At 39.2% G+C, this 26394-nt stretch overlaps 1 protein-coding gene across 12 annotated transcripts; it reads left to right on the top strand.

Moving 5' to 3' along the window:
* The first annotated feature begins 341 nt into the window (after nucleotides 1-341).
* On the top strand, nucleotides 342-24937 carry MARCHF7 (membrane associated ring-CH-type finger 7). Of its 12 annotated transcripts, none has more exons than XM_074828353.1 (10): nucleotides 342-500; nucleotides 5921-6077; nucleotides 10333-10491; nucleotides 11989-12160; nucleotides 14138-14305; nucleotides 15850-16960; nucleotides 17216-17385; nucleotides 18605-18714; nucleotides 20051-20164; nucleotides 23825-24937. In XM_074828353.1, exons 2-10 carry the CDS (start codon nucleotides 5931-5933, stop codon nucleotides 24008-24010), a joined length of 2337 nt encoding a protein of 778 aa, XP_074684454.1. In that variant the 5' UTR covers nucleotides 342-500; nucleotides 5921-5930; the 3' UTR covers nucleotides 24011-24937. The 12 variants fall into 12 exon arrangements, with proteins under 12 accessions (XP_074684454.1, XP_074684456.1, XP_074684455.1 ...); XM_074828355.1 differs by having other exon boundaries at nucleotides 351-500; nucleotides 5876-6077; XM_074828354.1 differs by lacking the exon at nucleotides 342-500 and adding an exon at nucleotides 513-1185.
* Nucleotides 24938-26394: the final 1457 nt, after the last annotated feature.

The raw sequence follows: 26394 nt of genomic DNA, 5'->3' as shown, positions 1-26394 counted from the left end.
AAACTGTGTCTTTAATATGAGGATTTTTCAGATTTCCTTTATTCTACAGAGTGCCACAATTTTAATCTCTCGCAGCTGAAGTGAGCAGTGCTAAATGCGATCCTGGGTCTCCTCGTGGCACCGTTCGCTGTGTGCAAACACAGGCCCACTGCGGCTGCTCCCCTGGCTCCTGCCACGCCGCCCAGCCTGGACAGGATTAGAACCAGGGCCAGGGTCAGGGCTAGAAGCAGGGCTAGTAGTAGGGCTAGGGCCAGTGCCAGGTTCAGGGTCACGGCCGTCCACCCGCCCAGCGGCCCCGCCCCCAGGCTGCTCCCGCCGCAGTTCTCGCGAGATCCCGGCGTGGGCGGGGCGCGGGCGGTGATTGACAGCCGGGCGGTCTCGGCGCCGTCGCCATTGTGCTGCGGGGAGAGGCGGCTGGCTTGGCGTGGCCGCCTCTGGGCCCGGCCCGCGCTGGCTCCTCAGCTCCTGAATGTCCGCGTCGTGAGGGCTGTGCCGTGAGAGTGAGTACCGGCGGCCGGCGGTGTCGCGGAGGGGAAGGTGTCCCCGTGTGGCCCAGACGGCGCCCGTGTGCGGGGCCGGGGCTGGCGGCTCCGCGCCAGGGCTGGGGGGAACCATTTTGTCTCGGAGCTGGCGCCTGGCTCCGCCGCCCTCTTCTCAGCGAAGCACCTCTGACGGCCGCCCGCCTCCGCACCTTCCCTGGCAGCGGCGGTGCGCGGCACCCTCAGCTCCGCTGCTCTGCCCTCCCTCCGAGCAGCCCCTGCCCTGTGGGGTCGGGGCAGAGTGCTGGGCGCTGTCGTCGGCCTAGCGCCAGCCGCCGTTCGGCGTTGGCCGGGCAGCGGCCGCGGGGTCCGGGCCGCAGCCTGAGCCTTGCTGGCCGAGCCTCTCCCCTCGGGCCTGGGGAGGAGGGCAGCGCGCCCTCCTCAGCGGCTCTGCGGAGCGCCCGCTCTCTGGAGCCTGCGGGCCGCAGGCCGGGGAACGTCTCGGCGTCACGGCGGCAGCTGCAGCAGCGTGGGCAGGCGGTCGGCGGTTGTAAGTATTGTTCATGCTCAGGGGACTCCTGAGAGGCTGCCGAGTTTTTTGTCAGTCTTCTTTGACCGGACATTGAGAAAATACCCCGAACAAAGAATTGCGCAGACTGAGAGAATTGCCCCTGAACTCCATCTTGTTTGTCAGAAAAACACGATTGTAAGTAAACACAGAGGAAGACACGTGATCACAAGTTGCTCGAGGGGAAGTCTTGTGAACTGTTTTGTATCAAACCGTAAAAAACATGGAGGCATAAAAGCTCCAGCCGTAGGTAGAAGTGTCGTCGCATAGTTCCGAGGTAGAAGACTTGAATTTAGGAGCTGGGAGTGAAGTGTGTGCTTCTCACTGATAGAGGGTACAAGAATGCTTTAAGCTGTTAATAGAAAGCATGGATGACTACCTCAGATTGCCCCTCATTTCTCAGTAGAGAGGGTCAGGGCAGAAGAGAGGACTGAGAGGTTTTTATTTGAAATGGCTGTTCTTTGTGTTATTTTTACCTTTTGAGATTTCACTTCTTTCCTGCAAAGACCTCTTGGATTTTTTTATCTCTTGTTATCTCTATCCGTGGCTATGTTGGTCTGGTTGATCTTTTATAATGTAGTTGGAGGAATGACAGATCAAGAAGGGCAGGACATTGGAGCTGTGTACTCAAAATAGGCTGTTCACCTCCAGTTACAAGTCGGGCATTTGTTTCCGAGGTACAACTATAAAGTTTGATTTCAGAACTTGGTTTTTTACCGAGTCTCACGAGACATATGTATTTCAGGAGACACAAGAGTTGTTTCTAGATTTTTCCATAAGGTTTTGATTGCTAAATTGTGTGACATGGTATGAGCTGATGAAATATGTTGCTTTGAGAAAGAGGGCTTTTCACCTTGCTGTTCCCTTTCTCATTTCTCTGTTGTTGGATACCAGTGTGAGTAGTGTCAAAATGATGGAGAAGCCAGAAGTGTGTTTTGCCAGGATAGTGTGTTGAGGTTGCTCCTTGAAGGGCACAGCAGGTTTATTTGGGTAAGGTGGTGTTCTCCTTTGTGGCAACAGCAGGCTTTTAAATCAGTTCAGACTGCAACACAACTTAGATATTTTTTTTTTAATTATTATTATTTGTTCCTCAGAGAAGTCATTTAGATTTTTTTGGCCTCACTACCTTCTGTGTAAATTGAGGTGACTGCTTTGTCATTATGGAACTCATTACAGCACGTTAATTACCACTTGGGATTTGTTGAATTCCTGTGTGGGTAAACAAAATGTTTAGGTTTTAATTTGGGTGTCTTTGCAGTCATTCAAAAAAACCCCAGACCCTTAAGATGCTGATACTGTAAAAGGGAACCATTCTCATTTTAAAATATCCTATAAAAACACAATATTCCCCTTGCAGACCAGTATTGTGGCTTTAATAATATTTTTTTTTTATTGTGAGACCACTGTCTTGCTCTGTGCTGTGTTCTATGATAGCTTAGCATGTTCACTTTGACCACTTCATTGTGTTACAATGATCAACATAAGCCTTATATGTGTGTTGTGTGTATTTGAGACAACTGTGAAGACAGTTGCTTCTCAAGATTTCAAGGTACAGTGCTTAAAATGGTTTTCAAAGAACTCTGGACAAAAAAAAAAACCAAACCACCCACCAAAACCCCAGAAGACTTCTTACTAGTGTTGATTACCAAAGTTGAGATGCCTAGTATCTAGTTTTATCTGTAATATATTCAAGTCATGGCTCCATTGACTTCAGTTGCAGATACAGGCTTTCATGATTTCTGCTAGTTGGATTACAACTAAATTTTACAATGGATGCCCAGAAATTGAAGAGCTCTTGTCATGCTTTTTAAAAAATGAATCTGAATAACATGCTTCATGTCACTGAATCTTTGTTGAAAGGCAAAGATAAAATCCAGTTTCCTTGAGCAGTTCTTTGCCTAGAACATAAGGCCTTTTTTTCAGTACCTTTCCACCTCTGCATCAAACAAGGCAGGGTTCCTCTTGTCAAATGCCTGTTCTTACACAACTCTTGATTCATCTTTATAGCAGATCCTTCTTATTTGCTGACTGAGGCCAGGACTACAGAAAAAAAATGCATGGTTGTATTAAAGATGAATCATGTGTATGCATAAACTGACATACTAAATTTTGAATTTTCTAACATGCTGCCTTTATCTTGTTTTAGCACCTTTTTGTGTATAGTTTCTGCAAGATTTCTTTACTTAGAGAAAGAAAATACGATATAGATAGTATCATCCTGACATATTCAGGTTGGAATCACAACCTATGCTAATTTACAAGATTAAGCTGATTGATAATGTCCTCTCAGGGTTACCACTGGAGGAGAAAATTAGTCTTGTGCTTTTTTATGTATGTTTGTAGAAGCAATTTGCTAATCTTGGACTCCATTTCAGCTTCTAGAAATAGCTGGCCACAATATTCTACCCTGTCCTTTCCTATTTGAATGGTCTTATTTTGTCTGTTCTGTGGATGGTACAGAAGCAATTTTATAAGTGTTAGATGATCTCTAATTTAGTCTTGAAGTCCTCATAACTTTTTACACTTCTGTCTTCTCCCCTTGTTTGTGGGGACATTCATTTCTACTGGTAGGAGCTTCCATCCCTTCTTTAAGAACACTTGCAAATTCTACGTAAGTCTGTGTCTGATGTGTCTGTTATTTAATTCATCTGGTTCCACACTTGTCTGAAGCAAAGTGATCTAGAAGCAGAATGATTTATAACAAAAGTGATAATGCTGACGCTCTGTGTCAAGTAACTTAATAGTACAGAATTGGATCCATTATTCTGTGTGTCTGTCCCTTATATTTTGTATCGGGGTAAAATGTAGATAAACAGTGCTTCGGATGTCAGATCTCATCAAGACCTACAGCTGTCCTGTCCACCATACACCCTAGTCTATATTACTGTGACATTAATTTAGATTCACAGTTTGCAACTTGGATAGTTACTTTTCCCACCCAGCGCAGCTTCAGACAAGTACTAGACTTGCAGCGCACATTGTGGCAGATTAATCTAAAGCTTAAATTAACCATCGTTACAGTGTCTTATCTAATGCTACAAATATGAAGAAATATGATTGTTACATTTTATGCACAAATGATCCACTTGAAGTGGTGTAGTTTAGATTATTAGATTTGTCCTTACCGAATTTCTCGTAAACTCCCACTGTTGACAGTGTTCTTCTGTACTTTGGAACATTGCTTAGAGCATTCTTACTGATACGGATGTATTTACAACTTTGAGAATTGCATACAGTTGCTCAGTGTTTACTTAGGAGTTTAAATGTGATCTGGGAAGTTAAACAAATTCGTAATTTCAGGTTCCTAATCCTAAATCAGACCAGTGAGAATTTCAGATTCCTGAACTGATTTTGTTTAACTGGTGACATCTCTGGCAAAAGCAAATGGGTTGCTAATGTCTGAAGCAGGGTCTAGAAGCTGGTGTGCTTCTTGGTAATACAACCCAGTAGCTCTTTTGTACATGAAAGTAAACATTCACTTAAACTTGGTATGCTTTATGTTACAGGGTGTTTTTCCAAATTAAAAAAAAAAAAAGTCATACTTGCAAGATAAAGCATTTAGGCTACTTTATGTTGCGACCTGTGTTGTAAAGCTAGCAACTGAACACACCAGAACAGTGGTTAAAAACCCTTCCATTAAGAAAATTAACCTCAGCTGTCCAGCTGTTCAGTCAATGGAGGTCTGTACAAGCTAGCTTTTACCAGGTAGAATATGTAATGCAGCATGACTTTCAGCTAAGATTAAAAGTCCTGAGCATGTGAACTGTGGCCAGACACGAGGTACATCAGGTACATGCAGCAGCCTGTCACTTGTTACTTGTGTTCCTGATGAGCATGGCTGATGTGTGGGGAAAAAAGTGCTTTACTGATGATGACTTTTTTGTTTTTTTCTGATATAGCTTATTCCCATTCTCAGAAGGTTAGGCCAGAATAAAAAATGGTTAAATAAAACAGATTGTACCACTTCTGCAAATCACACTGTACCAATGGAGTTCTCGGCCATCTGTTTTAGAGTTGTTAGTTATCATGCTACTCTTCCTGCACCACACCACTGAGGATACTGCAGTTCTCTTAAATTTTTTATTTAAGAGCTACCTTTTGAGGTCTGATTCTGTCTGTACCGTCCCGAGGACAAAGAATCTGCGAATGTTAGCAAACCAGTTAGCCATCTGTGTGGAGTTTTTGAGGAACATTAAGCCAAGATACCCTTTCAAGAACAGGAACGACTGCGGGATCACTTCTCATGTGGAAAAGGCACCAGCATTTCTTTTGAAATGCCTAGAAATACCAAAAGAGCAAATAAAAACTTGGTGACTCAAAGGTGAATTTATATATATACAGTGAGATAGCATGTGCTCTTCTGTGGACAAGTTAAATATTTCTTTGAGGCAGTTTTTTTCGTGGGAAGGTGAAGTTTCATAGTTTTGACCCTGAAGGGTAAGTCTGAGTGTAGTTTCTGCAAGTGTTGAGACATATTTGATTAACAAAAATGTAATATATGAATTTCGGAAATCTGAGGACTCTTTCCCTGACTCCTGGCTGATTTTGTGTTAATATAGTGCTGCAGAGTTCTTAAGAGAGTCCCACTTGTAATATAATAGCAAGAATATATTGTAATATAATAATAAGAATAGCAAAAGGAGCTATGTTTCTAGTTCTCTAACATGGCATGGGAGGAAATGTAAAGAGGTCGTTACAAAAACTAGGGTAAGAACTCATTTCCCCATTTTACTGATGCACAGTCAGACCAAAGTGCTGTGTAAATATTTGTATGCGTGAGTCATATTTATGATACACTCAGAATGACTTGTGCACGTTTTGCCTGTAGGTCCTTGCTTCTACAAGAAAAAATAACCAGTGTGTCCTTATGCAGGATACAAAGAATGGAGTCAAAACCCTCAAGAATTCCTCGAAGGATATCTGTTCAGGCTTCCAGCTCTTCACTAGGATCTAGAACATTGACTGGAAACAGTTTAGCTGGTGCGTATAGTGCAAGAGAATCTTCACGGAGATTAGAACCTGGATACCAGGTAATGTGTTTTGTCTCTTTCTGTAAAGTGTAAATTAATTTAATGCCTGTGTTTCACCAAGGGAAACTCTAAAACCCAGACACACACACACACACACAAAAAAAAAAGGAAATGTAAGGGAAAGTCCCACCCAGGGCCTTGCATTTGTGAACAAAACCCAAGATTAATTCTACAGTGCAAGGATTTAATAACCAGGCCAATGACAGTATTCTGCAGTGTGAACTGGTAGTTCTAGGTTTGCCATCTTTACTTGCTTTTGTTTGTAAAAATCAGCTGTTCAGTGAATGAGGGGCATCCTGGTACTATGGATCTGTTTTCAGCAGTAGTCACTGCAGCCTTAAACCTGGACAAATGGGGTTTTCTGTTGAGAGGAGGTGAGTGAGGTTTTTGAGTTTTGAGGTGTATAGGGCATTACACTTCATGTGTGGGTGATGCAGAAAGTACAGGAATATGTTGAGGTTCTAAGAGTTGACAGTAGGCTGTACTGCTCTGCAGCACCTGCTTTGCATTTTGTGAAGGTAGAACCGGACCTTTAGGCTTACATCCTACTGCCGTGTCAGGATGTTAATACAGCCAGGCTTTGTGTGCAGTGGACAGGACTGGGGTAAAGGCATTTGTCGTTTCCTGTGCAACATTTTACACTAACTAAATCGCTGTTGTGGGGGAGGGGAGCCATGCTCAAGAATAAGTTGTCACACTCTGCAGGTCCTTTCATTTTGAAAGAGTGTTATGGGAAGTAGAGATTAAACCACTTCAGAAATTATTTTGGGCACTTGGAAATAACAGGTGGCTGACTGGCTTAATTCTCTTATTCTTTTGTTTCTGTTCCTGTCAGCAGTTCTCGCCTCAATTTTGGGCCCAGAAATGTAAGCCCATCTTGATCTTTGAAATTGCAGAAACTTAACTCAGTGATTAACTCTTCATATTTTTGGATAAAATGGTTATGAGTTTGGTCCCTGCTGACAAACTATCTGGGACGTTGTATTATATAATGCCTTTTCCAGAAACAGTTTTACAAGTAATAGAGCATGAATTATTTTTAGCACAATTATATGCGTTATATTTTGCCATATCTAGCATACACGTGGTCATTAGCATATAGGCTATAGGCAGTGTCTAAGGGTAGTCCTCAGTTGTTTTTGCTTTTTGGATTCCTACACATTTTTCACTGGCTGGCTGTCAGCAAAAGCAAATCAGGTAGTCTTACTCTTTTGTAGGGATTTATGGACCTACACAGTTTGCATACCACACTGAAAGCTGTTGATCAGAAGATGAGTCTGAGATGAACTGGTGGTATGAAGTTAGATGTGTTACCGCTTTAATGAAATTATAACACCAGAGAGTTATGTACTTTACATTATTTCATTTATTACATGAACTGCAGTGTGTTCACTGTATTGCATATTATCTTTTGACTACTTCCTGTTGAGCACAGTGCTTCTGATCTGAGGAGTGATCTTTATAATGTGTTTCAGTTAAAACAGAGGGGAGAATAATTGTATAGGAGATCATGTTGTATCCCTTCTTTCCACTCCAATTCCTAGAAGGTAGCCTGAGAGCTTGTTACACAAGACTAGTGCTTAGTGATAAAAGCATAAGGAAGCACTCTCTCTTGACTAACCTTTGGGACTTAGAGAGATGGTAGGAGCAATTTGCATTATTGCTAGCAGGTTAAGATTACAAGTGGCTGGGGCAAGAAGAAACAAATAGTCTAAATAAGATTAAGTCCAGTCAGATAGGAATGGAATGGGCAGGCCTTTTTGCTTTGTTAATCCATTCAGAAGCCTACCTTAAAACATTAAAAGCTGCTTCAGTTCCAAATCATTTAAAAGATTTGTCATTTATAAGAGAAAGATGTATGATTGAGTAGTGCTTTGGGTGTATATAGAGGAAAGAGAACTTGGAGACTTGGCTTTTTAATATAAAGTCATTTCTGAAGCCAGAGACCATACTTGTTTATAATTTAACTCAAAAACTTTTTGAGACAGAGCAGTCAAACTTTGAGTATTTGGTTTTGACTAGGGCTAAAAAAAAAATAATGGTTTCTATTGGGTGGGTTTGTTCTCATTCCCCTTCTTTTTTTTTTTTTTTTTATATAGGTATGAATTCTTGTATGTGATACACTTTTTTGAGACCAGTCTGGATAGTAGCCTCTGCTTACAGGAGGAGGTGTAACAAGCAGGTTAATTGTAAACTAATCTGACGTATGTGACATAGTGTTGTTTCTAGGTGACTTAAAATACAAAAATAAAATTAGCCTAATGGTATTAAAAAAAATTCCTCTGCTTAATGATACAACATTGTTAACCATTTCATGAGAAATGAAGTGGCGGTTTGGGTTTTTTTTAATGGAGAGATAGGGTCAAATGTAATATATAAAATTGTTTTCAACGTTTTCGCAGTCATGTTTTTCTCCTACTGAAAATAGACATGAAAAATAGACCTTGTGTAATGCTTTAATTGTGAAGTTCTGACAAGGGATGTTAAATATCCTTAAGCTGAACTGAAGAAAGAAAACAAACTGAGATTTTAATTTTTAGTTTCAGATACAGCAATTAGGTTGAGCTTTCCTGACACCGTTCTTGATGGTCTACTTTCTCTTAAAGCCAGTTTTTTGACATGAAATTACATGAAATAATTTAGAAACCTGATGAATCCTACTGAGACTTTGAAATATGAGAACTTACTGGCTGATACTTGGTTTTCAGGTTTAATTTTGCTTCTGAGAATGGTGAGCATGAATATTTCTTCAGCTTTTTAAATCATAATACTACAACTTTTAAGAAATAGTGACAAAATACTGTAGTTGTATTAATAGCTCATAGAAAGAGGATGGACAAATCACAAACTCTGCTTAGCTGTAAAAAAATGGTTTGATTTCTATTAATTTTACTAATTTTAATGATTACTCTGGTGGAGCAAGTTAAATTGCAATGTCTTTCCTTAATTATCATCTATTCATCAAAATTCAGTGAAACTAATAGTGTAGGACCTGATCCCTTAGGTTCTCTTAAAGATAGACAGATTTGTGTGTTAAATGGTTCCCAGTTTCATTATTAGAAACCTGCTTGTGTAGCAAAGGTAAAGATTAGAGCTCCTGAGTATCTTGGAAGAGAAAACACAAAAAGAACAGTTACAGTCATTGCCCTGCAGACATCAGACTTCAGATAATTTGAGCACTTTGTTCTGAGGTAATGCAGCCAACAACTTTTATTTGCAGGACTGTTTTGCCAAACAGTCGTAGTTTGTTATGCGTATCAAACTGTGGATTCAGTATCTTTGCACTGTGTCTGAAATCAGCTACTAAAACTACTTACCTTATTTCTTAAGCCCAAAGTGGTTTTGTACCCAGTGCTGTTGACTGTTTTATGGTGGTCTTTGGTGTTAGTGATTTATAAGAAATTTAGAGACACAAAAGTTTCAATTTTGTAGTGGCAAATGGAAATGTATTTTTGCTGCATGCACAAAATGCAACTAGAAGTAATAATAGCTAATTTGCAAGCCTTCCCTACCAGTAGCATGATGATGGATTATTAGAATAGACTGCAGAGATGTAAAAAACTTAACCAGTGGTAAAAGGGAACTGTTTAAGACTTGGAGAAGATACTGTGTAATTTGCAGTAGCATGATATATTTTTTTTTAAGGAATAATAACTTGATGACATAGTTTATATTTGTTGTCTCATTCATTTTACTAGGACAGATTATGCTCCTTATGTAAAAATAATTATCTGTTAGTAGGCCCAAAACATGATTTTTCTTCTTTTTCCCCACTTTTTGTACCTACTCTTTGCTGTATTAAAACTGTTGACCAGGACATGACATATGGCTTTAGTGACCAAAAAGCCACTTTTGCTGTGGCACTTTTGTTGTTGTGGAGACTTTTTCTGTGTAGGGGGGTTTTCTTTACTTATCATTTGAAAGTGAGGTCCTTAATTCTGACCTGTTGCTGGAGTATCTAAGTTAGTGTAATGCCTCAAAAGCCTTACATTTCAACTTTTTATTGTCCACAGTCAAATAAGAGGACAGATAAAGGAACTGATAATTGCTAGAAAGTAATCTAAAAATGTTTTCCTTTTGTCAGTGGTTCTCTCTTAAGCCTGTTTCATTTCTTCTTGGGTATTCCTTGAGGTTTCTCCTGAAGGGTTTCCAGATTTGTTAGTACTGCCACTTCCCTGTATTTTCAATATTCAGATCAGATACTGAGTTAATTTTTGAGTTGCAGGATGTGTATGATAAGCATGTTGTTCTTCAGGAATCCAGTGTATTGAATAGTTCCAGTAGAGACTGGGGAATTGGAGAAAGAGACACCCATGAAACTCCTTGGAAGCTTACGACATCCTCTCCAACTCGCTACTCAGGGACACTTGATCATCCACATTCTGGAAGATTTCTGGGAAGCAGAAACAGATTGGTGAGAAATGTTAATGTGTAATACTTTATGGGTTTTTAAGTTGTTTTTTTTAATCAGGATTTTACTTGAGCCTTCCCAATCTGAAAAGCTGCTAGCAGGGGCTCACTGTAATGGTTCTAGATAAGCAGATCTTAATAAGTTAGGTCAGAGGGAAACACTTTCAACTGCAGTTGAAATATTACAATGGGGAAAGCAGCAAGCTGTGTAGATGCTTGGTGAACAAGTGAAAATTCTGCTCAATTTCAAACTGGAAGATGTTTGGATATTTGAGGTAAGTGGTGGGGAGAGAGAAACTAGAGTGGAGATGCTGGCCTTCAGGGGAAGTCATGGTAGGTGTCTCAATGTATAGTTGAAATGGAAATGGAGTCTGTGGTTTTTAAGTGGCCTACATACCTAGTTAAGTTGGGGCTGTACAGTTTTCAAAATGATACATTTATTTCCTGTTAAAGTTAATTTTTCTCTTAAGTTCCAATGCAAGTGAACGTTGCAGAAGACACTCTGAAACTTCCACTTATCAAATATAGCAAATGATTAAAAGCTAAGTTACGTGTTAAGCAGATGATTCATGAGGGAAGTTAACCTGGCTTTGTATTTGGTTTGTCGTGTTAGTTTCTGTGTCTTCCCATCTGTCTTTTGTGATGGGATAAGAGAAATACTTAGATACTTCTTAGTTTTAAAGAGTGAAAAGTAGTGGCATAAGCTTAGTGAAAAATATAACAAAATAAAACATGACTATAACATCTACTTGAATTTGGTTGATCCTTATAGGATCTTGGTTGTAGATACTTTCTAGGAGGACAGACAGCTCAGTTGATCTTTCTGATTGAGCTCAAGATTTTTATATCAAAAAATGAAATCAGAAGATTTCAAATAGAAAATTAATGCCTTGTCTGCAGGTAACCAGACTAACAACTTCATAGGCTATTCCTTTTTTTTTTTACTAATTTCCAGAAACTGTTCTGTACTCATTCTTTACTCTGAACTCTTATAGTTGCACTTGAGTTTAATGTAATCAAAATATATCTGGTCTAAACAGCTTACTAGAAGCTGGAGCTATCTCCTTAGCTAAGTATATTTTTAGGTTGGTAAAAAATAAGCTGGATTAGTTAAACTATTAAATAAAAAAATGAAACTGATTAGTTTGGGCCATTTCTGGACAGAAAAATTAGGTTTCCTTGGAGATCTGTAAAGCTATGTTTGATCATGTTTATAACATCTTACAAGTCAGGAATATCTTTTTTCCCCTGTAAACCACATATATGTATAAAGGAAAAATAATGCTGATGGTAACAGAAACCAGCTTTTGTTGGTAGAATTATCTTGAGTAAACCTGGGGATACTGATCAAGAGCACAAGCACATACTATTCTTAAATAAAAAGGTTTTGCATCTTAAAGTTATTATTTACAATTTTTGTGAGTCTTTATGTACACTTTTGTTCAGAATAAGTACATCTGAAATACTGTGTCTGTAATACTTTCTTTTAATGTTATTTCAGTCTACATCATCTTCCTCTCATTTTACATCTGGGTGTTATGGTGAGTCTGAGAGAACTCAGGGAGCATATTCAAGACTGCATAGCCAGCAGCGAGATAGTGATTCAAAGAGACCTAAGCTATCTTGTACATCTACCTCTTCTGTGAGAAGTAATGGCTTGACTGCCTTTTCAGGTGAGAGGTTGATAAATAGAGCTGAGTTACATGAAAATTGTCTGAGTAGTAAGATAGGTTTTATCAAGTTTTAAAATACTTGTTTTGAAATATTACACTTCTATTATTCTGAAATATTTAAAACCTATGCCTAACAGAAGGGTATGTTCACACTGATAGCAGTGTCCAAAGTACTGAGAATGCTGTTAACATGGTCTTTTGAAAACCCAACCTGTACCTATTGCATTTGCAGTAACGCTCAACTTCATGGCTCAAATATGTCTTAATTGGTTAAGATTACAAGGAAGGGATGAGTGCAGCTGCTGTTATTTCATGAGTCAAATTGTGTTTCTGAGCCTGTGTGCGCCAAGGACACCAGGAAGGAAATCTTCACCTTACTTAGCTCTGTGTTCCAAGAAACGCGGTGTCATGGCTGGTTAGAGCACTGTTGTTACAGCTCTGTGAAGAAAGGGCGCTTTCTTAGCGAGGCCTAAACTCATTCTATAGACCAGGCAAAAAGAAACATTCTCCACTAGGAGCTCTTTCAGGAAAAGTTGAGATTTTCATTAAAGCTGTGAATAAGTATGTGATACTTGGATAAATGTAAGTTAAGCAGTATGCTAACAGAAGTTGAAAGGTCAGGAAATAGTGGTCAAAAACTTCTATTGAAAATAGTCCTATATCGTTTTGAAACAGACCATTAGAACCATTCAGATTACCCTTGTGAGTATGCATCAGTGTTCTTTTTATATCTGCCTATGGAACCACATAGCCATTCAAAGAAAAGTTAATAAATTCTTGCTCAAAACCCGGTATTGTTGATGCTTTCTTGCTCTTTGTTAATAAAATGACCACCATTAACATTTCTCATGGTGTAGGACTGTCTGTCTTTCCATTTCTAGATTGATTGGTCATTACACTGCTGACCAATGAATGCTTAAATTTGGATTTATAAGTTAGCAGTAAAACAAAATCAAGGTGGATTTTTCAGAGCCATTGAAGAACACTTTTTTTTTTTTGGAACGAGAGTTTTGTTCACAGCTGAAGTATGTACAGTTCCCTACTTAGTTGTTGAAGCTGTTGGCAAAAAACAAGATCCCTTTTTAAACTGAAGTGTTTCGCTCTGCAGTATGAGCAAGAACAGTATTATTAGTCATTGTTCTTAAAGTTGTGTCTAAGCTGCGTTTAAGCTTTAACTGTGTGGTGGTTTAGTCCCTGCTGGGGTCTGAGACCACGCGGGCGCTGCCCCTCCCCCACAAAGGGAGTGAAATACAAAGCCCTGGGCTGAGATAAGGAAAGGTTTAATAGTGCAACCGCAACACAACAAACAACAACAATAACAATAAGAATAACAGTAATAACAATGAACAGAGCAAAATATCTACCAATACAGCAGTAAGAAGCGCGATGGCATAACACACGTGTTAACCAACCCGTCTCGCTTCCAGGATGTGACTCAGCATGATATATGAATGTGACTCAGCATAATATATGAATAACCCGGCTAGAGCTCCCCCCCGCACTGCTGGGGAAACTTAACCCTATCCTGGTTAAACCAGGACAAACTGTCTTTCTGGAAAATGAATTTTAGGAGTATTTAAGAAGCATCATTAGAATGGCAGCATTTACTAAGTCTCAAGCTGCTGTTTTGCTATGTTGTGAAGCCTATTTAATAACTAGCTACCATTAGAAAGCAAGATGCTTCCTTCTCCTGTTCTGTATGAGTGAGTGTTAATGGGTCTGACTTCACAAAAGTATTATTACTTTTTTCTGGTTTAGCTTTCAGAACTAACTCATGGCAAGAGTAAATAAGTGCCAGCATCAGCAGAGTGGTGCTTATTCTTGGCTTTATGTTGACAGGTGGCCACTTCATCAGCTTAGTGGTATTGTTAAACTCACCCTTGATGTGGTATAACCAGAATGCATGCATAAATACCAGCTTTAATGGATTCTTAAATTACTACAAAAAACAGAGATTTATTTACTTTTTGTTCCTAGATTCCCCTTGGAGGTACAGTAGGATCCCTAGATCTTCATCAGTGATGCTTGGCTCGCTTGGAACTGAGCTGGTGAGAGAGCGAACAGAGTTAGAAAGAAGAACAGATCTGTCTGTTAATAACCTGGTGGATCACAGCTACAGAAATAGTGACTTTTCATCTTCAACATGTATGTATTGTACTGCTGAAAGCTTGTAAACCCATAGGTTGCATGCCTGTTAGTTTCTTCATGTGTTCTTTTAATATTTTCTTCAAAACAGAAAGCCGAAAGATCTATTTGATTTTAAGCTATCCTTTTAAATAAAGTTGGTTGGCCACTTGCCATGCGTTGGCTAAACCATCAAAGGATGTATGAATGGTCTAACTTGTGGATGCATTCGGTTGTAAGAAAATGGTATTGGTGTCTGCCACTGTAACTGTGGGAATAATCAGTAAGCCTCTTTTCTTGTTCATGTTAAGAACTCTTTGTATTTAGGTATGGGAAAAGAAATAATGTTAATTTGACTTGTGAAAGGGTTTTCAAGGAGGTCCCCGTATTGTATTGATCTCTTTCCGTTTGGGTTCTGGAGTGGTTATTAAGGAAAACTGCTAGACCACTGAAAATAAAAATGAATAAACACATACTTTACATGAGAGGTTTGTTCCATGGTAACTGCTAGGACTAGTACAGACTTCTGCACTGTCGTTTTCACTTTCTATTCAGAGCGTTGTAGCCTTTTACAGCTGTCTCAGGAGTAGAGGGGAAGAATTGCCTCCCTCGACTTGCAGGCCACTGGGAAGCATGGGGTGATCAAATGTACACTTAAAAAGCAGGGAGGACACAACAGTGTGGTACTAGTTACCTAATTTACTGTAGGTAATCAAGGTAATAGGGAGAACAGATGGGATTCCTAAACCGGAATGGTTAAGTCTGATCGTACTTAAGCCAGTTGCATAGTTGAACATGTGAACTAGCTTAGTTGTTGCTTTTCTTTGGTAAGAACAATAGCTAAATAAGCCTTTTGGGCTGAAGCAGTGGAACAATATTACTTCTAGGGTATTCATTTTATTTTTGAATTCTTGGTTTAAAACATTATAGTAAGATACACATCTAATTTATATACTCTTCAATTTCTGTTACCCAAAGTCAGTAATCTTACTCTACCTTTCAGTAGTGTTTGTAAGTGCAGCTCTTGATGTTCTTACGAGAAGAATAACAGTAGCTTGTTGTAATAGATGGGAACTATACTTGGCTTTAACCATGCATTTGTTTTGGGTGCTCTGGCATCTGTTAGAATTGATGAAATTTTGTTTAACCTGTCTTTCTCAGTCTACAGGCAGAATGGACCCTTAAGTTATAAATAGTATTGTATATAGTTTGCTGTTTTTAATTCAGATGCTGTTCATATGTAAGTTCTGACACATGCTCAGAATTTTCATATTCGCGTATAAGGAAGCGAGTCATACCTTGAAAATCTGAAGATTTTGAGGGTGTTAGATTCCAAGTGGATTTACGAGACTGAAGCCAGTCTAGGTTTCAGTTTAACTTTAGAATTCTGGTGAGTAAATTTAAACTTAGTATTGCTCTGGGATCTACCTGCCAAATCTGAAACAATTTTGGGTAAAGATAATGAAACCGTGAACTTCTGCCTTTACACTTTAGCGTTATCCATCTGGAATATAACTACTACAACACATCTTGTCATAGTACTTTCCTCTGCTTTTCTGCAACAGATCTTCAAGACAGGCCTGCCTCTTCATATGCAGAGGGAGCAAGACCAAAAGAGAACTCATTAAGCACTTTGAGGCTGAATGCATCCATGAACCGCCAGTTGCCTTCTGATCATCAGCCATCTTTTTTCAACAGAGACTCTAATGTGAGTGCTTCAAGATCCAGCTATTCTTCAAGACAAAGGAGAAGTGAATTGGAATCTCCTCAGAGGAGCACACAGCCAGCATTTTCTCTTACTGCCATTAGAGATGAAACTCCTTCCTCAAGTGGTTCTGAAAGGGTTTTGTCTTCTCAGAGGTCATTGAATGAGCCTGCAGCTGACAGTGAAGGGAGGCGTACAACCAGACAGCTGCTGTCTCGTTTAGCATCTAGTATGTCATCTACATTTTTCTCTCGAAGGTCTAGCCAAGACTCTTTGCATACAAGATCATTAGGCTCTGAAGAGTCAACAGTGGTCCCAAGAGTTCAAGTTTCTACTCTGTCAAGCAGTAATGGAGCTGCAACTCCAGAAGTTGCAGGACTTCAGACATCTGAAGCTTCTCAGGGATTTAGTTTTCTTAGACGAAGATGGGGTTTATCAGGAGCTTCCCAGAATCATAATTCTGAATCAGACGGAGAAAGCTACAGACCAGACTGTGAAAGTAGGAGCACAGGATCCTGGTTGTCATCATCTTTGAGGAACAGATGTACACCTCTCTTTTCCAGAAGAAGAAGAGAAGGAAGAGATGAATCCGCAAGGATCTCTGATACAACTGCTAGATCACAACATGTCTTCAGAAGAAGAGAGTCAGGTGAGGAGACTTCTCTTGAAGCATCAGATAGCCCTCCTCGGGCTTCTGTTAGCAGACCACCAACACCTGCAGTATCTGGTATTCCTACAGCTACTGCCTCCCCACCAGATTCAGCCCACAGTAGGAGAAGTTCTGGAATTCTGCCTGGTTCTCTCTTTCGCTTTGCAGTGCCTCCAACATTAGGAAGCAGTCTGTCTGACAATCTTATGATAACTGTAGATATTATTCCCTCTGGCTGGAATCAGTCTGATGGACAGGAAAGTGGCAAGTCTAAAATACCACCTTCAAGAGATCCAGAAAGACTCCAGAAAATTAAAGAGAGGTAAATTAGTATGTTCTTTTGAGATAATAAGATGTACCTGACTTAACGTGAGGATTTTATGTAACTCTGATGTTAAAAGGAAACTTTCCTTCAGAGAAGGTGGCAACTCAGTCCCCTGTCACCTGTGTTCTCACTTCAGTGTTTAGAAAACTTGTTTTAATCCTTATAGGTATGAGAACAGTTTGAATGGAATTGTCTTTATAAAAAGTCTTACATGAAATGTGTCAGTGTTTGTTGATATTCCTTTCTATTCAGCCTGCTTTTAGAAGATTCTGAAGATGAAGAGGGTGACTTATGCAGAATCTGTCAGATGTCTTCTGCAAGTTCTGACAACCTTTTAATAGAGCCATGCAAATGCACTGGAAGTCTGCAGTATGTTCACCAGGAGTGCATGAAAAAATGGCTGCAGTCCAAGATTAATTCAGGTAAAGCAGACTCTAGACCGATGTAGACTTCCAGTTACATTGGGAGGCTTATCGGGAGGATTACTCTTACTAATATTAGGGTATTTATTTGAAAAACAAGCAGCTGGGGACAAACAGCAGTGTGACACTTCCAGGTTTATTGTGTGTCTGTGCAGCTTCTCATGTGAGTAGTTCCAAGAACTGTATTCAAAGAATTACATCTTTGGGATTGTCTGCTGAGATAATAGACAAAATGTAACACTGCTGAAGTGTAGCTTTAGACATACTCTACCACTTTGGTTGAGTTTGTTCCCCACCCTTCCTTGTGCACGTGGTTCTAGTTTATAAGAGTTTTATAGCCAGGCTGACTGTAGCAGCGTGATAGGAATTTGAAAATCCAAAAATGTTTTTCTATTGTAACTACACTTAAATCTCTTTTTTTAAGATAATAATTTCTGCTCAAGACACTTAAAAATTCTTGTTCAAAAAATTACTTCAAAGTACATACAGAATTTTTTAAAGAAATGCCTCATAAGTAGCACACTGTACAAATGTTTTTGTGATAAATTAATTGACCAGTTTATAAAAAGTTATCTGTAGTGTTTTTAAGACTTAAAAATAGGTGGCTTGGTAGAAGGCATGAAGATCATGGAATACTTTTTATCAAAGGAAGGTGCTAGTATCTGTTTACTTTTTTACTCAGTATCAGAGGAGCCACATCAGAGCAGGGATGTATTAGAAACCTCAGCCTGTAGCAGAAATTATTTTTAAGTATTTAACTATATAAAACATAAACCCACCATAAACTTGCTTTGTTCATTTTGTTGCTTATGGAGCAGCTTGTTTTAAACCTGGTACTTTAAGACAAAATGTTACTCTGGCAATAACTTCAATCTATTCCAGTATATTTATTACTGCTTTTATATAAATTTGGATTACACTATAGAATTCAAACAGCCCAAGCAGTGATTTTATGCCAGACTTCAGTAACAGGCATGTGGTGTCCAGAATGAATGAGAGGCAAAATACATGGAGTTGGATAGAGAATAAATGTTCTATAGCATTTAAATTCTGAGAGTAGCAGATAGTCACTACATTTGTATTAGAGGCTTTCTTTTCTTCTAACCTTGCTCTGCAGAATAAAGCCAAGAATTAGTTACAGTTTCCAATGCTTGTGTAATTGTGTTCGATGCTGTTGTTGCAACTTGACACTGACTTCCCTCTGCCTCTCCCCATCCAGGTTCTTCTTTGGAAGCAGTAACAACTTGTGAACTGTGCAAGGAGAAGTTGCATCTGAATCTGGAAGACTTTGACATTCATGAACTCTATAGGGCACATGCAAATGAACAAGTTAGTATATTTTGCCTAATTTGGTAAGTGTTGGTTTAGTGATGGGAGGGCGCTCTGCTTTAGAGAAGGAAAATGCATCTCCTTTTCAGGAGGACTGTTAAGCACATAAAGTAATGTCAACATGGAACAAAATTTTTCTCCTCAATATTCAGACAAGTTCTATCTTCCTGCTGTGCTTCCTATAGCTGAGCTTTCAGTAAGTGTAATACATCTCTTACTCTTTCCTTAGTTGCAGATCTGTCATCTAGCTTTGCAGTCCAGTGTCTCTGCCACATATGTGTAGTGGGAGTATTAGTATGATTGGATTGAATTTCAGATTAAGTCACGAATGGTCTTTGCTTTTAGCAGTGGTTATACCATTAGAAACTTCTTTGTGTCATTAGAGTGGTAGAAACTAACCTCTTTTCTAACAGCTTCCCATTGCTCCTTCAAGTCTTTCCTAAATGAAAAATAAGTAAAGGCCCATTAGCGTTACATAAAATACATTATCTTAGAACCTCTGAGTTGTGTCGTATTTAAAAATGAATAAATAACAAAAAGCTGGTGTTATTTTAATCAGCTTTATTCAGAGGGTTTTCCTTATTCTGTGAACATAGAAAGACAAATGAAATTTGCCTAGCTCAGAAGTTGAAAGTAAATACAAAGCGACACCAGTTTTGGGGCCAAACATCAACCTCTAATTTTCTTACTATTCAGAGTAAGCTCTTACCCTAGTACTCTAGTTCCTGTCACTTGGGCCAGACTCTGAAAAGTCTTTCTCAGGAGTGCCATCATCTTATGTTTTAGCACTACTGATTGTTGGTTACTGTCACTGTACTTTGATAGAAATAAGACCTTTGAAACTTTTTCCTAAAGAATTGGCTCTAAATGATCAGTTCAGCAGTAGCATTTTGAAAGTTTATCTTAGCAGGGAAAATATCTCAAAATATTTGTAACATCAGAAAGTTCTTACATTTCTCTTTATTTTAACTTTCTGTAAAGCACTGGGACCACTGAAGAGAAACTAGTGAACTTTGTTGTTTTTGTTTTCCCCAGTGGTATAATACTCTGATTTTCAGATTCCTTCCTGTGAACTAACCATGCTGACTGAAATTTTGTAGAACTCCTATTTATCTTCAAGGATAAGGTGTTAGCTCTGGGGTAGGTGGGAAGAACAAGAGGTATAAATAGCTTTTCAGTAATTAAAATTTTTTAGTATTACACTTCCCTAATTCTCTTGGAACAACTAGAGATCAAATATGTAATGTTTCCAGTAAAATTTAATTCTTGTTCTACTTGAATTGTATATGCAGACACATCACTGACATTCTGAATGTTTCTTTTAACCTCCTTTAAGGCAGACTATGAATTTATCAGCTCCGGTCTCTACCTTGTAGTGTTGTTACACTTATGTGAGCAGCGCTTTTCTGATATGCTAGGAACTGCAAGTGAGGCCAGCACACGTGTCAGAGTAAGTATGCAGTGATTTTATGGCAGGACTTGCTCGTGCAGACTACTTGGAACTTGAGTGACCTACGAGCTACGTAACCAAGAAGCATGTTTATTTAACAAGTTTAGGTCTAAAATGATCTGGGTTTGTCAATGCAGTAACATCATGTTTAATTTGAAACTGAATGTACTACTTTATTGCAGCTGCTGTGTTGCAGCATTGTTTTTGTCAAGGTTCTTGGTAATTCATTGCTTTGCATGCGTGCTGTCATGATTATTGTGAATTTACACAAAACTGGAAGGTTAACCTCCCTCTGTACAAAACATGCAGTTGAGAGAGTTGGACTATTTTATTTGAATAATTTTTCTCATTATGCCACTCTACACTGCAGAGGTCTAGACCTTGCAGTGCTTGTCTGCCGGGTTGTGCCTAAATATGTAGTTGAATATTATGTTTGGACGCTGACTAGCTATAGTATGATTTTTCTGGCATTAGTCAAAACTGTTAGTTGTATTTGACTTGATACTTGTCACTTAAAGGGCTTGGCTCAGAAATGCAGTAAGTACACATTTTACCAGTAAGAGATCATCATGCAAAGTTATTTCTGCATAGTGACTCATTCAGAAATCCTGTATTCTACATGTTTATTTTATAACTAGGTAATGAATTAGTGCTCTTTGTCAACTAAGCTCCTGAAAAGGTTTTTTTTTTTTGTTTAATTACATACAAAGAATTGTCAATATTAAGCTTGTCTAATGGTTATTGGAGTGGTTGCTAGAAGATACTAGGCCTTTGGGGTAGAAGCAGGACTGTGCTCTAATCTCTTACTATATTAGAACAGTGGTCCTCTTTTCTGTGCACATTTAATGCAGAGCTTGTATTCCATGATGCACAAATGAAATGTCCAGTTTTCTCTGTTACAAGTGTAGAGAAATAAAAAACGTGTAACGTAATAATAGCCAGCTTCCAGTACAGGTTATTAGCTTGAGTGTATTGCAGAAATAAGGTGTGTTTACTGGTTTTTCATCAGAGGCAGCATTACACAGTTGTGTGACACTACATTTGTGAGAGCACCAATGCGTGTTTGATACCAAGCATACAACTGTATGAAAACTGTAGCGTTAAATTTCTGTTTCATTTTATTTGCTGTGTCTCAATATCTGGACTGTCACTGAACCATAGAAAAACACCTGTCTGAGACTTTCAAAGTTGCTGAAGGAACTTGTATTCTTAGGGATTTTGGGTTCTGATTCCATGTGCCTAATAGTAATCCTGCTCTTGAACTTTTTATTTACAGTTAAAATCTTTAAGTGTATTTATGCATTTTTCATTAACCTCGTTCAGTCAGAGGGCTCTGTTTTGTCATATTAACAGTGAAGTAAATGAGTTCCAACTAATGCAGTCCTTACAGATTATTTTCTGCGTTACAATTTCTAGCAACAGTTTTCATAAAACTGGCACTTGTTTATGTGTGCTACTTTCAAAATTAATGTGTTTTACAGACAGTAGAACATGAAGATGATGCCACAAACTGCTACCAGAAACATTTGACATAGAGTGGATGCTGAAATAACTGTGCAATAGCAATTTGAAGTCTAACGTGTGGGGATTTGTATTAAATTTTGCATTGACTTTTGTAAGTTGGGCAAATGGTTTAGGATAACCAACATCTGGGATGAAGCTTTGGGATGAAAAAAGTGAAGAAAACTTTGCTAACGTGTTGCAAATTTCTGCAGATAACTTTGCAACTTTTAAACTACTTTCTCTCTGCCTTGTTTCTAGTTTATTAACCTTGCAAGAACTCTTCAGGCACATATGGAAGATATTGAAAGTAGGTGCTTCCCCTCTTCACCTCTCCTCCCATTAGATCAACTCAAAAGTTAAATGAGTACAATCCTCCTTGCCAAGATTCCTAATACCGAACTTAATTACCTAAAATTTTACTTTACCCAACAGTGCTTTTTCCATTATCAGTAGAATTATTCCCAGGGAGAACTGGTTTTAATTCTCCATGATTAATTTCCCAACAGCACAGAGTTGTTTAGACTACAGAAGTGTTTTCTGCAAGTGATAACAAGATTCCTCACTAGTTACAGATTGGTTGTTGTAATTCTACTACTAGGTAGTTATGGAATTGGTGGTGACTTTCAGATTGTAGCCTTGTACGTGAGTCCTAGTAGAAAAGAAACATTTAAAGTTGAATTTCACTGCACTTCAGTTACCATACTTTCCTTGCCATTTCCTCTTCTCCCCCTTCAGGGTTTTTTTTACTCCCCCCCCCCCCCCCCTTCTTTTTTTCCCCCTCTTCTCCCTTTCTCCCCTTTCTTTTTTTCTATCCACGCACACTTTCTGGTTGTGTGTATTCCTTGATCAGAACTATCTGCTTCAGGAATGAAATTTAACAGTTGACAATTTTGACAAAAGACTAGCCTGCTTTTTACCTAATGGCTTTTTCAGTCTGCTTACATTCAAAATTATATGCTGACTTTTGATAGATGTATCCTGAATCTAAGTGTTATTTCTGGGCATGATGAATAGGCAGAGAAGGGTAGTTGATCTGCCTTTTTTTTTTTTCCGCAGTGAGCATGTGAATGTCAGTGTTCAAAGTTTGTGTATGAATTTTCAGTGCACAGGACGTATTTGGGGTACAATAAGGAATTGGGGGGGGTGATGTAAGTTCTAGTTCAAGGAGCAGTCAATGATTTCTGCATTCGGAATGGACAAGGGTGGACTTGAGTTCACAAATTATTCGTAAGTTATGTGTATCCTTATTAGAGTGAAAATCTTAGTGCCATTTTACACCATAATGTAATCTGTGTTTGATTCAGGCTTTATCTAACTTGCAGGTGAGGAATACTTAGATTTATTATTGTTGCTACCTTAGTTGTATTTCTCTTCTAAGAACTGGAGAAGTGAGGAGACAGAGCTTGCTTCATTCTGTGTTGAGAGATGGAACAAGTTGCTTGAGTGTAAATACTTTTTTGACTACAGAGTTTGCTTAAGAGGACAGATTAAATTCCTGTTACGGAGAAGCTACCACTTTATGAACCTATTGTAGATGTGCGTACTGACTTTTTTTATCATAGTTGACAAGTGTGTGTTTGTCTCTTAATTCACCTTGCAACAATAAAATCCTATGCATATGTGGGCTTTATGTTCATTTTGCATATGCTGAAAGAATGGGGGCAGAGAGACAAGCTGCTTCCAAGTAGGCCTGACTTAACTGTGATAAGCAACATACATATAAAAAAATTTTTTTTAGGAGTCTTTCTGTTTGTTTAGACTGCTGAACCTTTCTAGATATCTTAGTTTCCAAATTGTTAACTTTTTGAGTCATTTCTTTTCCTTGCGTGCTGCTATCATGGGTTGAATATATTCTCCTCTGACTACTGTTGGAATTAGCAACTGTAAACGCTACATAAAAGTTGAATCTCTGGCGTAATTAAGTTTTCTTCCTTTTATTCTGAGGAAGAACAGCAGGAGGACATTGCATCTTGTAATGTCAAATTTTGACTTGAAAATGCTGTATTTTTCAGACATGAGATGCATTTAAAAATTAAGCTCTGTAATTACACAAGGTTTGGGTGGGTATTACAATATTACAAAATCACTTTTATTTCCACTACTCATCTTGAAGTGCCTTAATTTTGGAGACCTGATTATACTGTGTTGTTCCAACAGCTTCTGAGGATGACTCTGAAGACTGATGCTGTTAGAACTTTCATACTGCAAGAGACAAATGGAATAGCTGCAGAAATGCTGAACTGGCAAGAACAACATCAACATGCATTTGGGTTTTTCCTCTCCTTAGTAAAAAGCGTGTTGAATATTACTGTACTCCTTGAAGCATTGTTGAATGCGAAATGAACTGCTGCACAGTGGAACTCAGTGGACTTGAGAACTACTCAGCATGTGTGAAGATTAGATACATTTAAAGCAACTTCCCTTTTTAAATGATGAGGATGATGTGCTTTGTTTTGAAAGACATCAGATTTTGAATATTTAAGGAAGCTGTATCTCTCTTTATGTTTCCTTATCACTGTAGTCAGATTTCTGGTTTTGTCTATCGAGTTTTGCTCCTCTACTGGCACTTAAGTGGTTATAGTGGGTTTCAGGGGGAGGGTGGGCAGGGAGGGTGGGGATGTCCATGTACTTAAATAGGTTTTGTTTGGGTTTTTTTAAATGCCTCTGTTGCTGCATCATATAACTGATTGCTTCCAGTGTTAATTGAATGAACAGGAGGATGAGCAAGATACTGTAGAGATTGTTTGGGGTTTGGTTTATTTGAAGATTATTCAACTCAAAAAGCAATAAGAACTTGCAGTGGTCTTCTAATACTTAGTGGTGGCTTTTTTATGTACTGGTTTGGAAATTGGAGATTATATTTGATATTATGTGGCTGTTCCATTGTGGAATACTGCAGGTGTAAACTCTTGCATTTCAGCATTCCCGGCAGATATGCAACTTGATAAAGACCTAAGGTTGTTTAGTTAAATCAGATTTTTTTAGATCCCACCTTCACTGTTCAAAGCACTGGCTATCAATGTGTTTTCTAGTGTTGTCACTTCTTTATAAATAAAGATGATAGAGGTATGCATCTCTACTGGTATTGTCCATTTTATTTAAACATGGATATCTACCAGAACTTACACTTGAAAACATAGAAAGCTATAGTCTGTGGTATATCTTTACTAATGTTTGTAAATTCTTATGCAGATATTTAAGATTGTTTCTGACCATTTTGGATTGAAATGCTTTATATGAATGGTGGTACAATAAATTGTCATACATGTATTTGATTTGTATTTGCTATAAATATTTGTTAGTTTGTTTAATTACTACAGCAACTGTGTGTCTGCAAAGAGTGCAGTATGTTATACCTTGAGTTTAGTTTATTATTACAGTATGTAAAACTTGTGGTAAGAAAGGATGTGCCTTAGCAGCTGAAATGACCTCACGTCATTAAGAGTTAACTTGGCTAGCATTTCATGAGATGCCCTGTTATCTGTAAGACTCGAAAGAAAATGGAATGCTAAGGAAATTGCACATTTCTGTGCATACTCTGGTAACCTTAGGCATTGGGTATTCAGTGCCAACACTCAGAAGTATCATTCCAGCAATCACTTGAAATACAGCTGTCTTTCAGATGTTCATTTGAAAAGTGAAGGTCCAGGCATACGTGAAAATGTTTCTTAACTCATTTCTGAAGAAAGTGAATTCACGTTTAAAATAAAAAAATGTTTAATCCTTTCTGAGTTAGTTGGTATAGCTTAATAAAACATCATACAGTGAAGCAGACAGTATTTCATATGCGCTCAATACATTTAGAGTTCCAAGCATGAGCTTTGATAGCCCAAGAAGTTGATGACTTGAAGGATACTTTTTTCTGTCCTTGTAGCAAATAGCATTACATGGAGGTGAGCAATTGAAGTAGCTGCAGTTTCACATACAGAGTTGGTTCACATGAGTTGTCACCTTGTCCTGCAGTCTTGCTGAGCTCCAGGGCGAATGAAGGAGTGACAGGGGCGAGGATCATGCTGGAAGGGGTGAGGAGCAGAGGGTCTGAATGCAGCAGTTGAGAAGAATTCTGCTGCCCCCCCAGCTGCCTCCCCGGAGGAGAGCTCTGCTTTGCAGAAGGGTCGAGGCTGGGAGCAGCCAGGATTTGTTGTTTTTCATACACCTGAGCCATGAGATCTCTGTCCATGGGAACATCTTCCTGTGCAAGCACTTGTGGGTTTGTGCAAGTGTGTCCGTGTAAGCACAAAGCATAGACGTGTTGATGCCTGGTTGTGTGCCAGCACGCGTTTGTCGTGGTTGCTGGTGCTCTCAGGCCTGCACAGTTCTTGCCCTGGGTCTGGAGACACAGGGACTGGTCATAGCTTGCTGCTGCTTCTGGCTGTTCCCAGGGGGACCTGATCCTTGGTGGAGGACCCAGAGGCGGCCTGTGAGGCCAGTGAGTTAAGAAGGCGGCTGGGTGCCCGCCGCAGGGAGCAGCTCCGGTCCCTGCTGCGGGGCGGGCGCGTGCTCCCTGCCGCGGGCGTCTTGCAGGCGGGCAGGATCAGCTGCTGTGTGCCAAGGGTGGGAAAGTCGTGTGCCGCTATGAGGGGCGGAGCGGCTGCCTGAGGGGAAGGGGGCAGGACCCACCTGTGGGAAGGGCAAAGGGCGAGAAAGTTGCTTGGGAATGGCCTTGGACAGATGCTTATTTTGGACATACAAGCATTATGGGAAAAAAAATCTATTGGGGATGAATT

This window comes from Strix aluco, chromosome 6, assembly GCF_031877795.1.
Source record: "Strix aluco isolate bStrAlu1 chromosome 6, bStrAlu1.hap1, whole genome shotgun sequence".
NCBI lineage: Eukaryota > Metazoa > Chordata > Aves > Strigiformes > Strigidae > Strix > Strix aluco.
The sequence above is the reverse complement of the archived record's forward strand: the minus strand, read 5'-3'. Positions and strand labels throughout refer to the sequence as shown.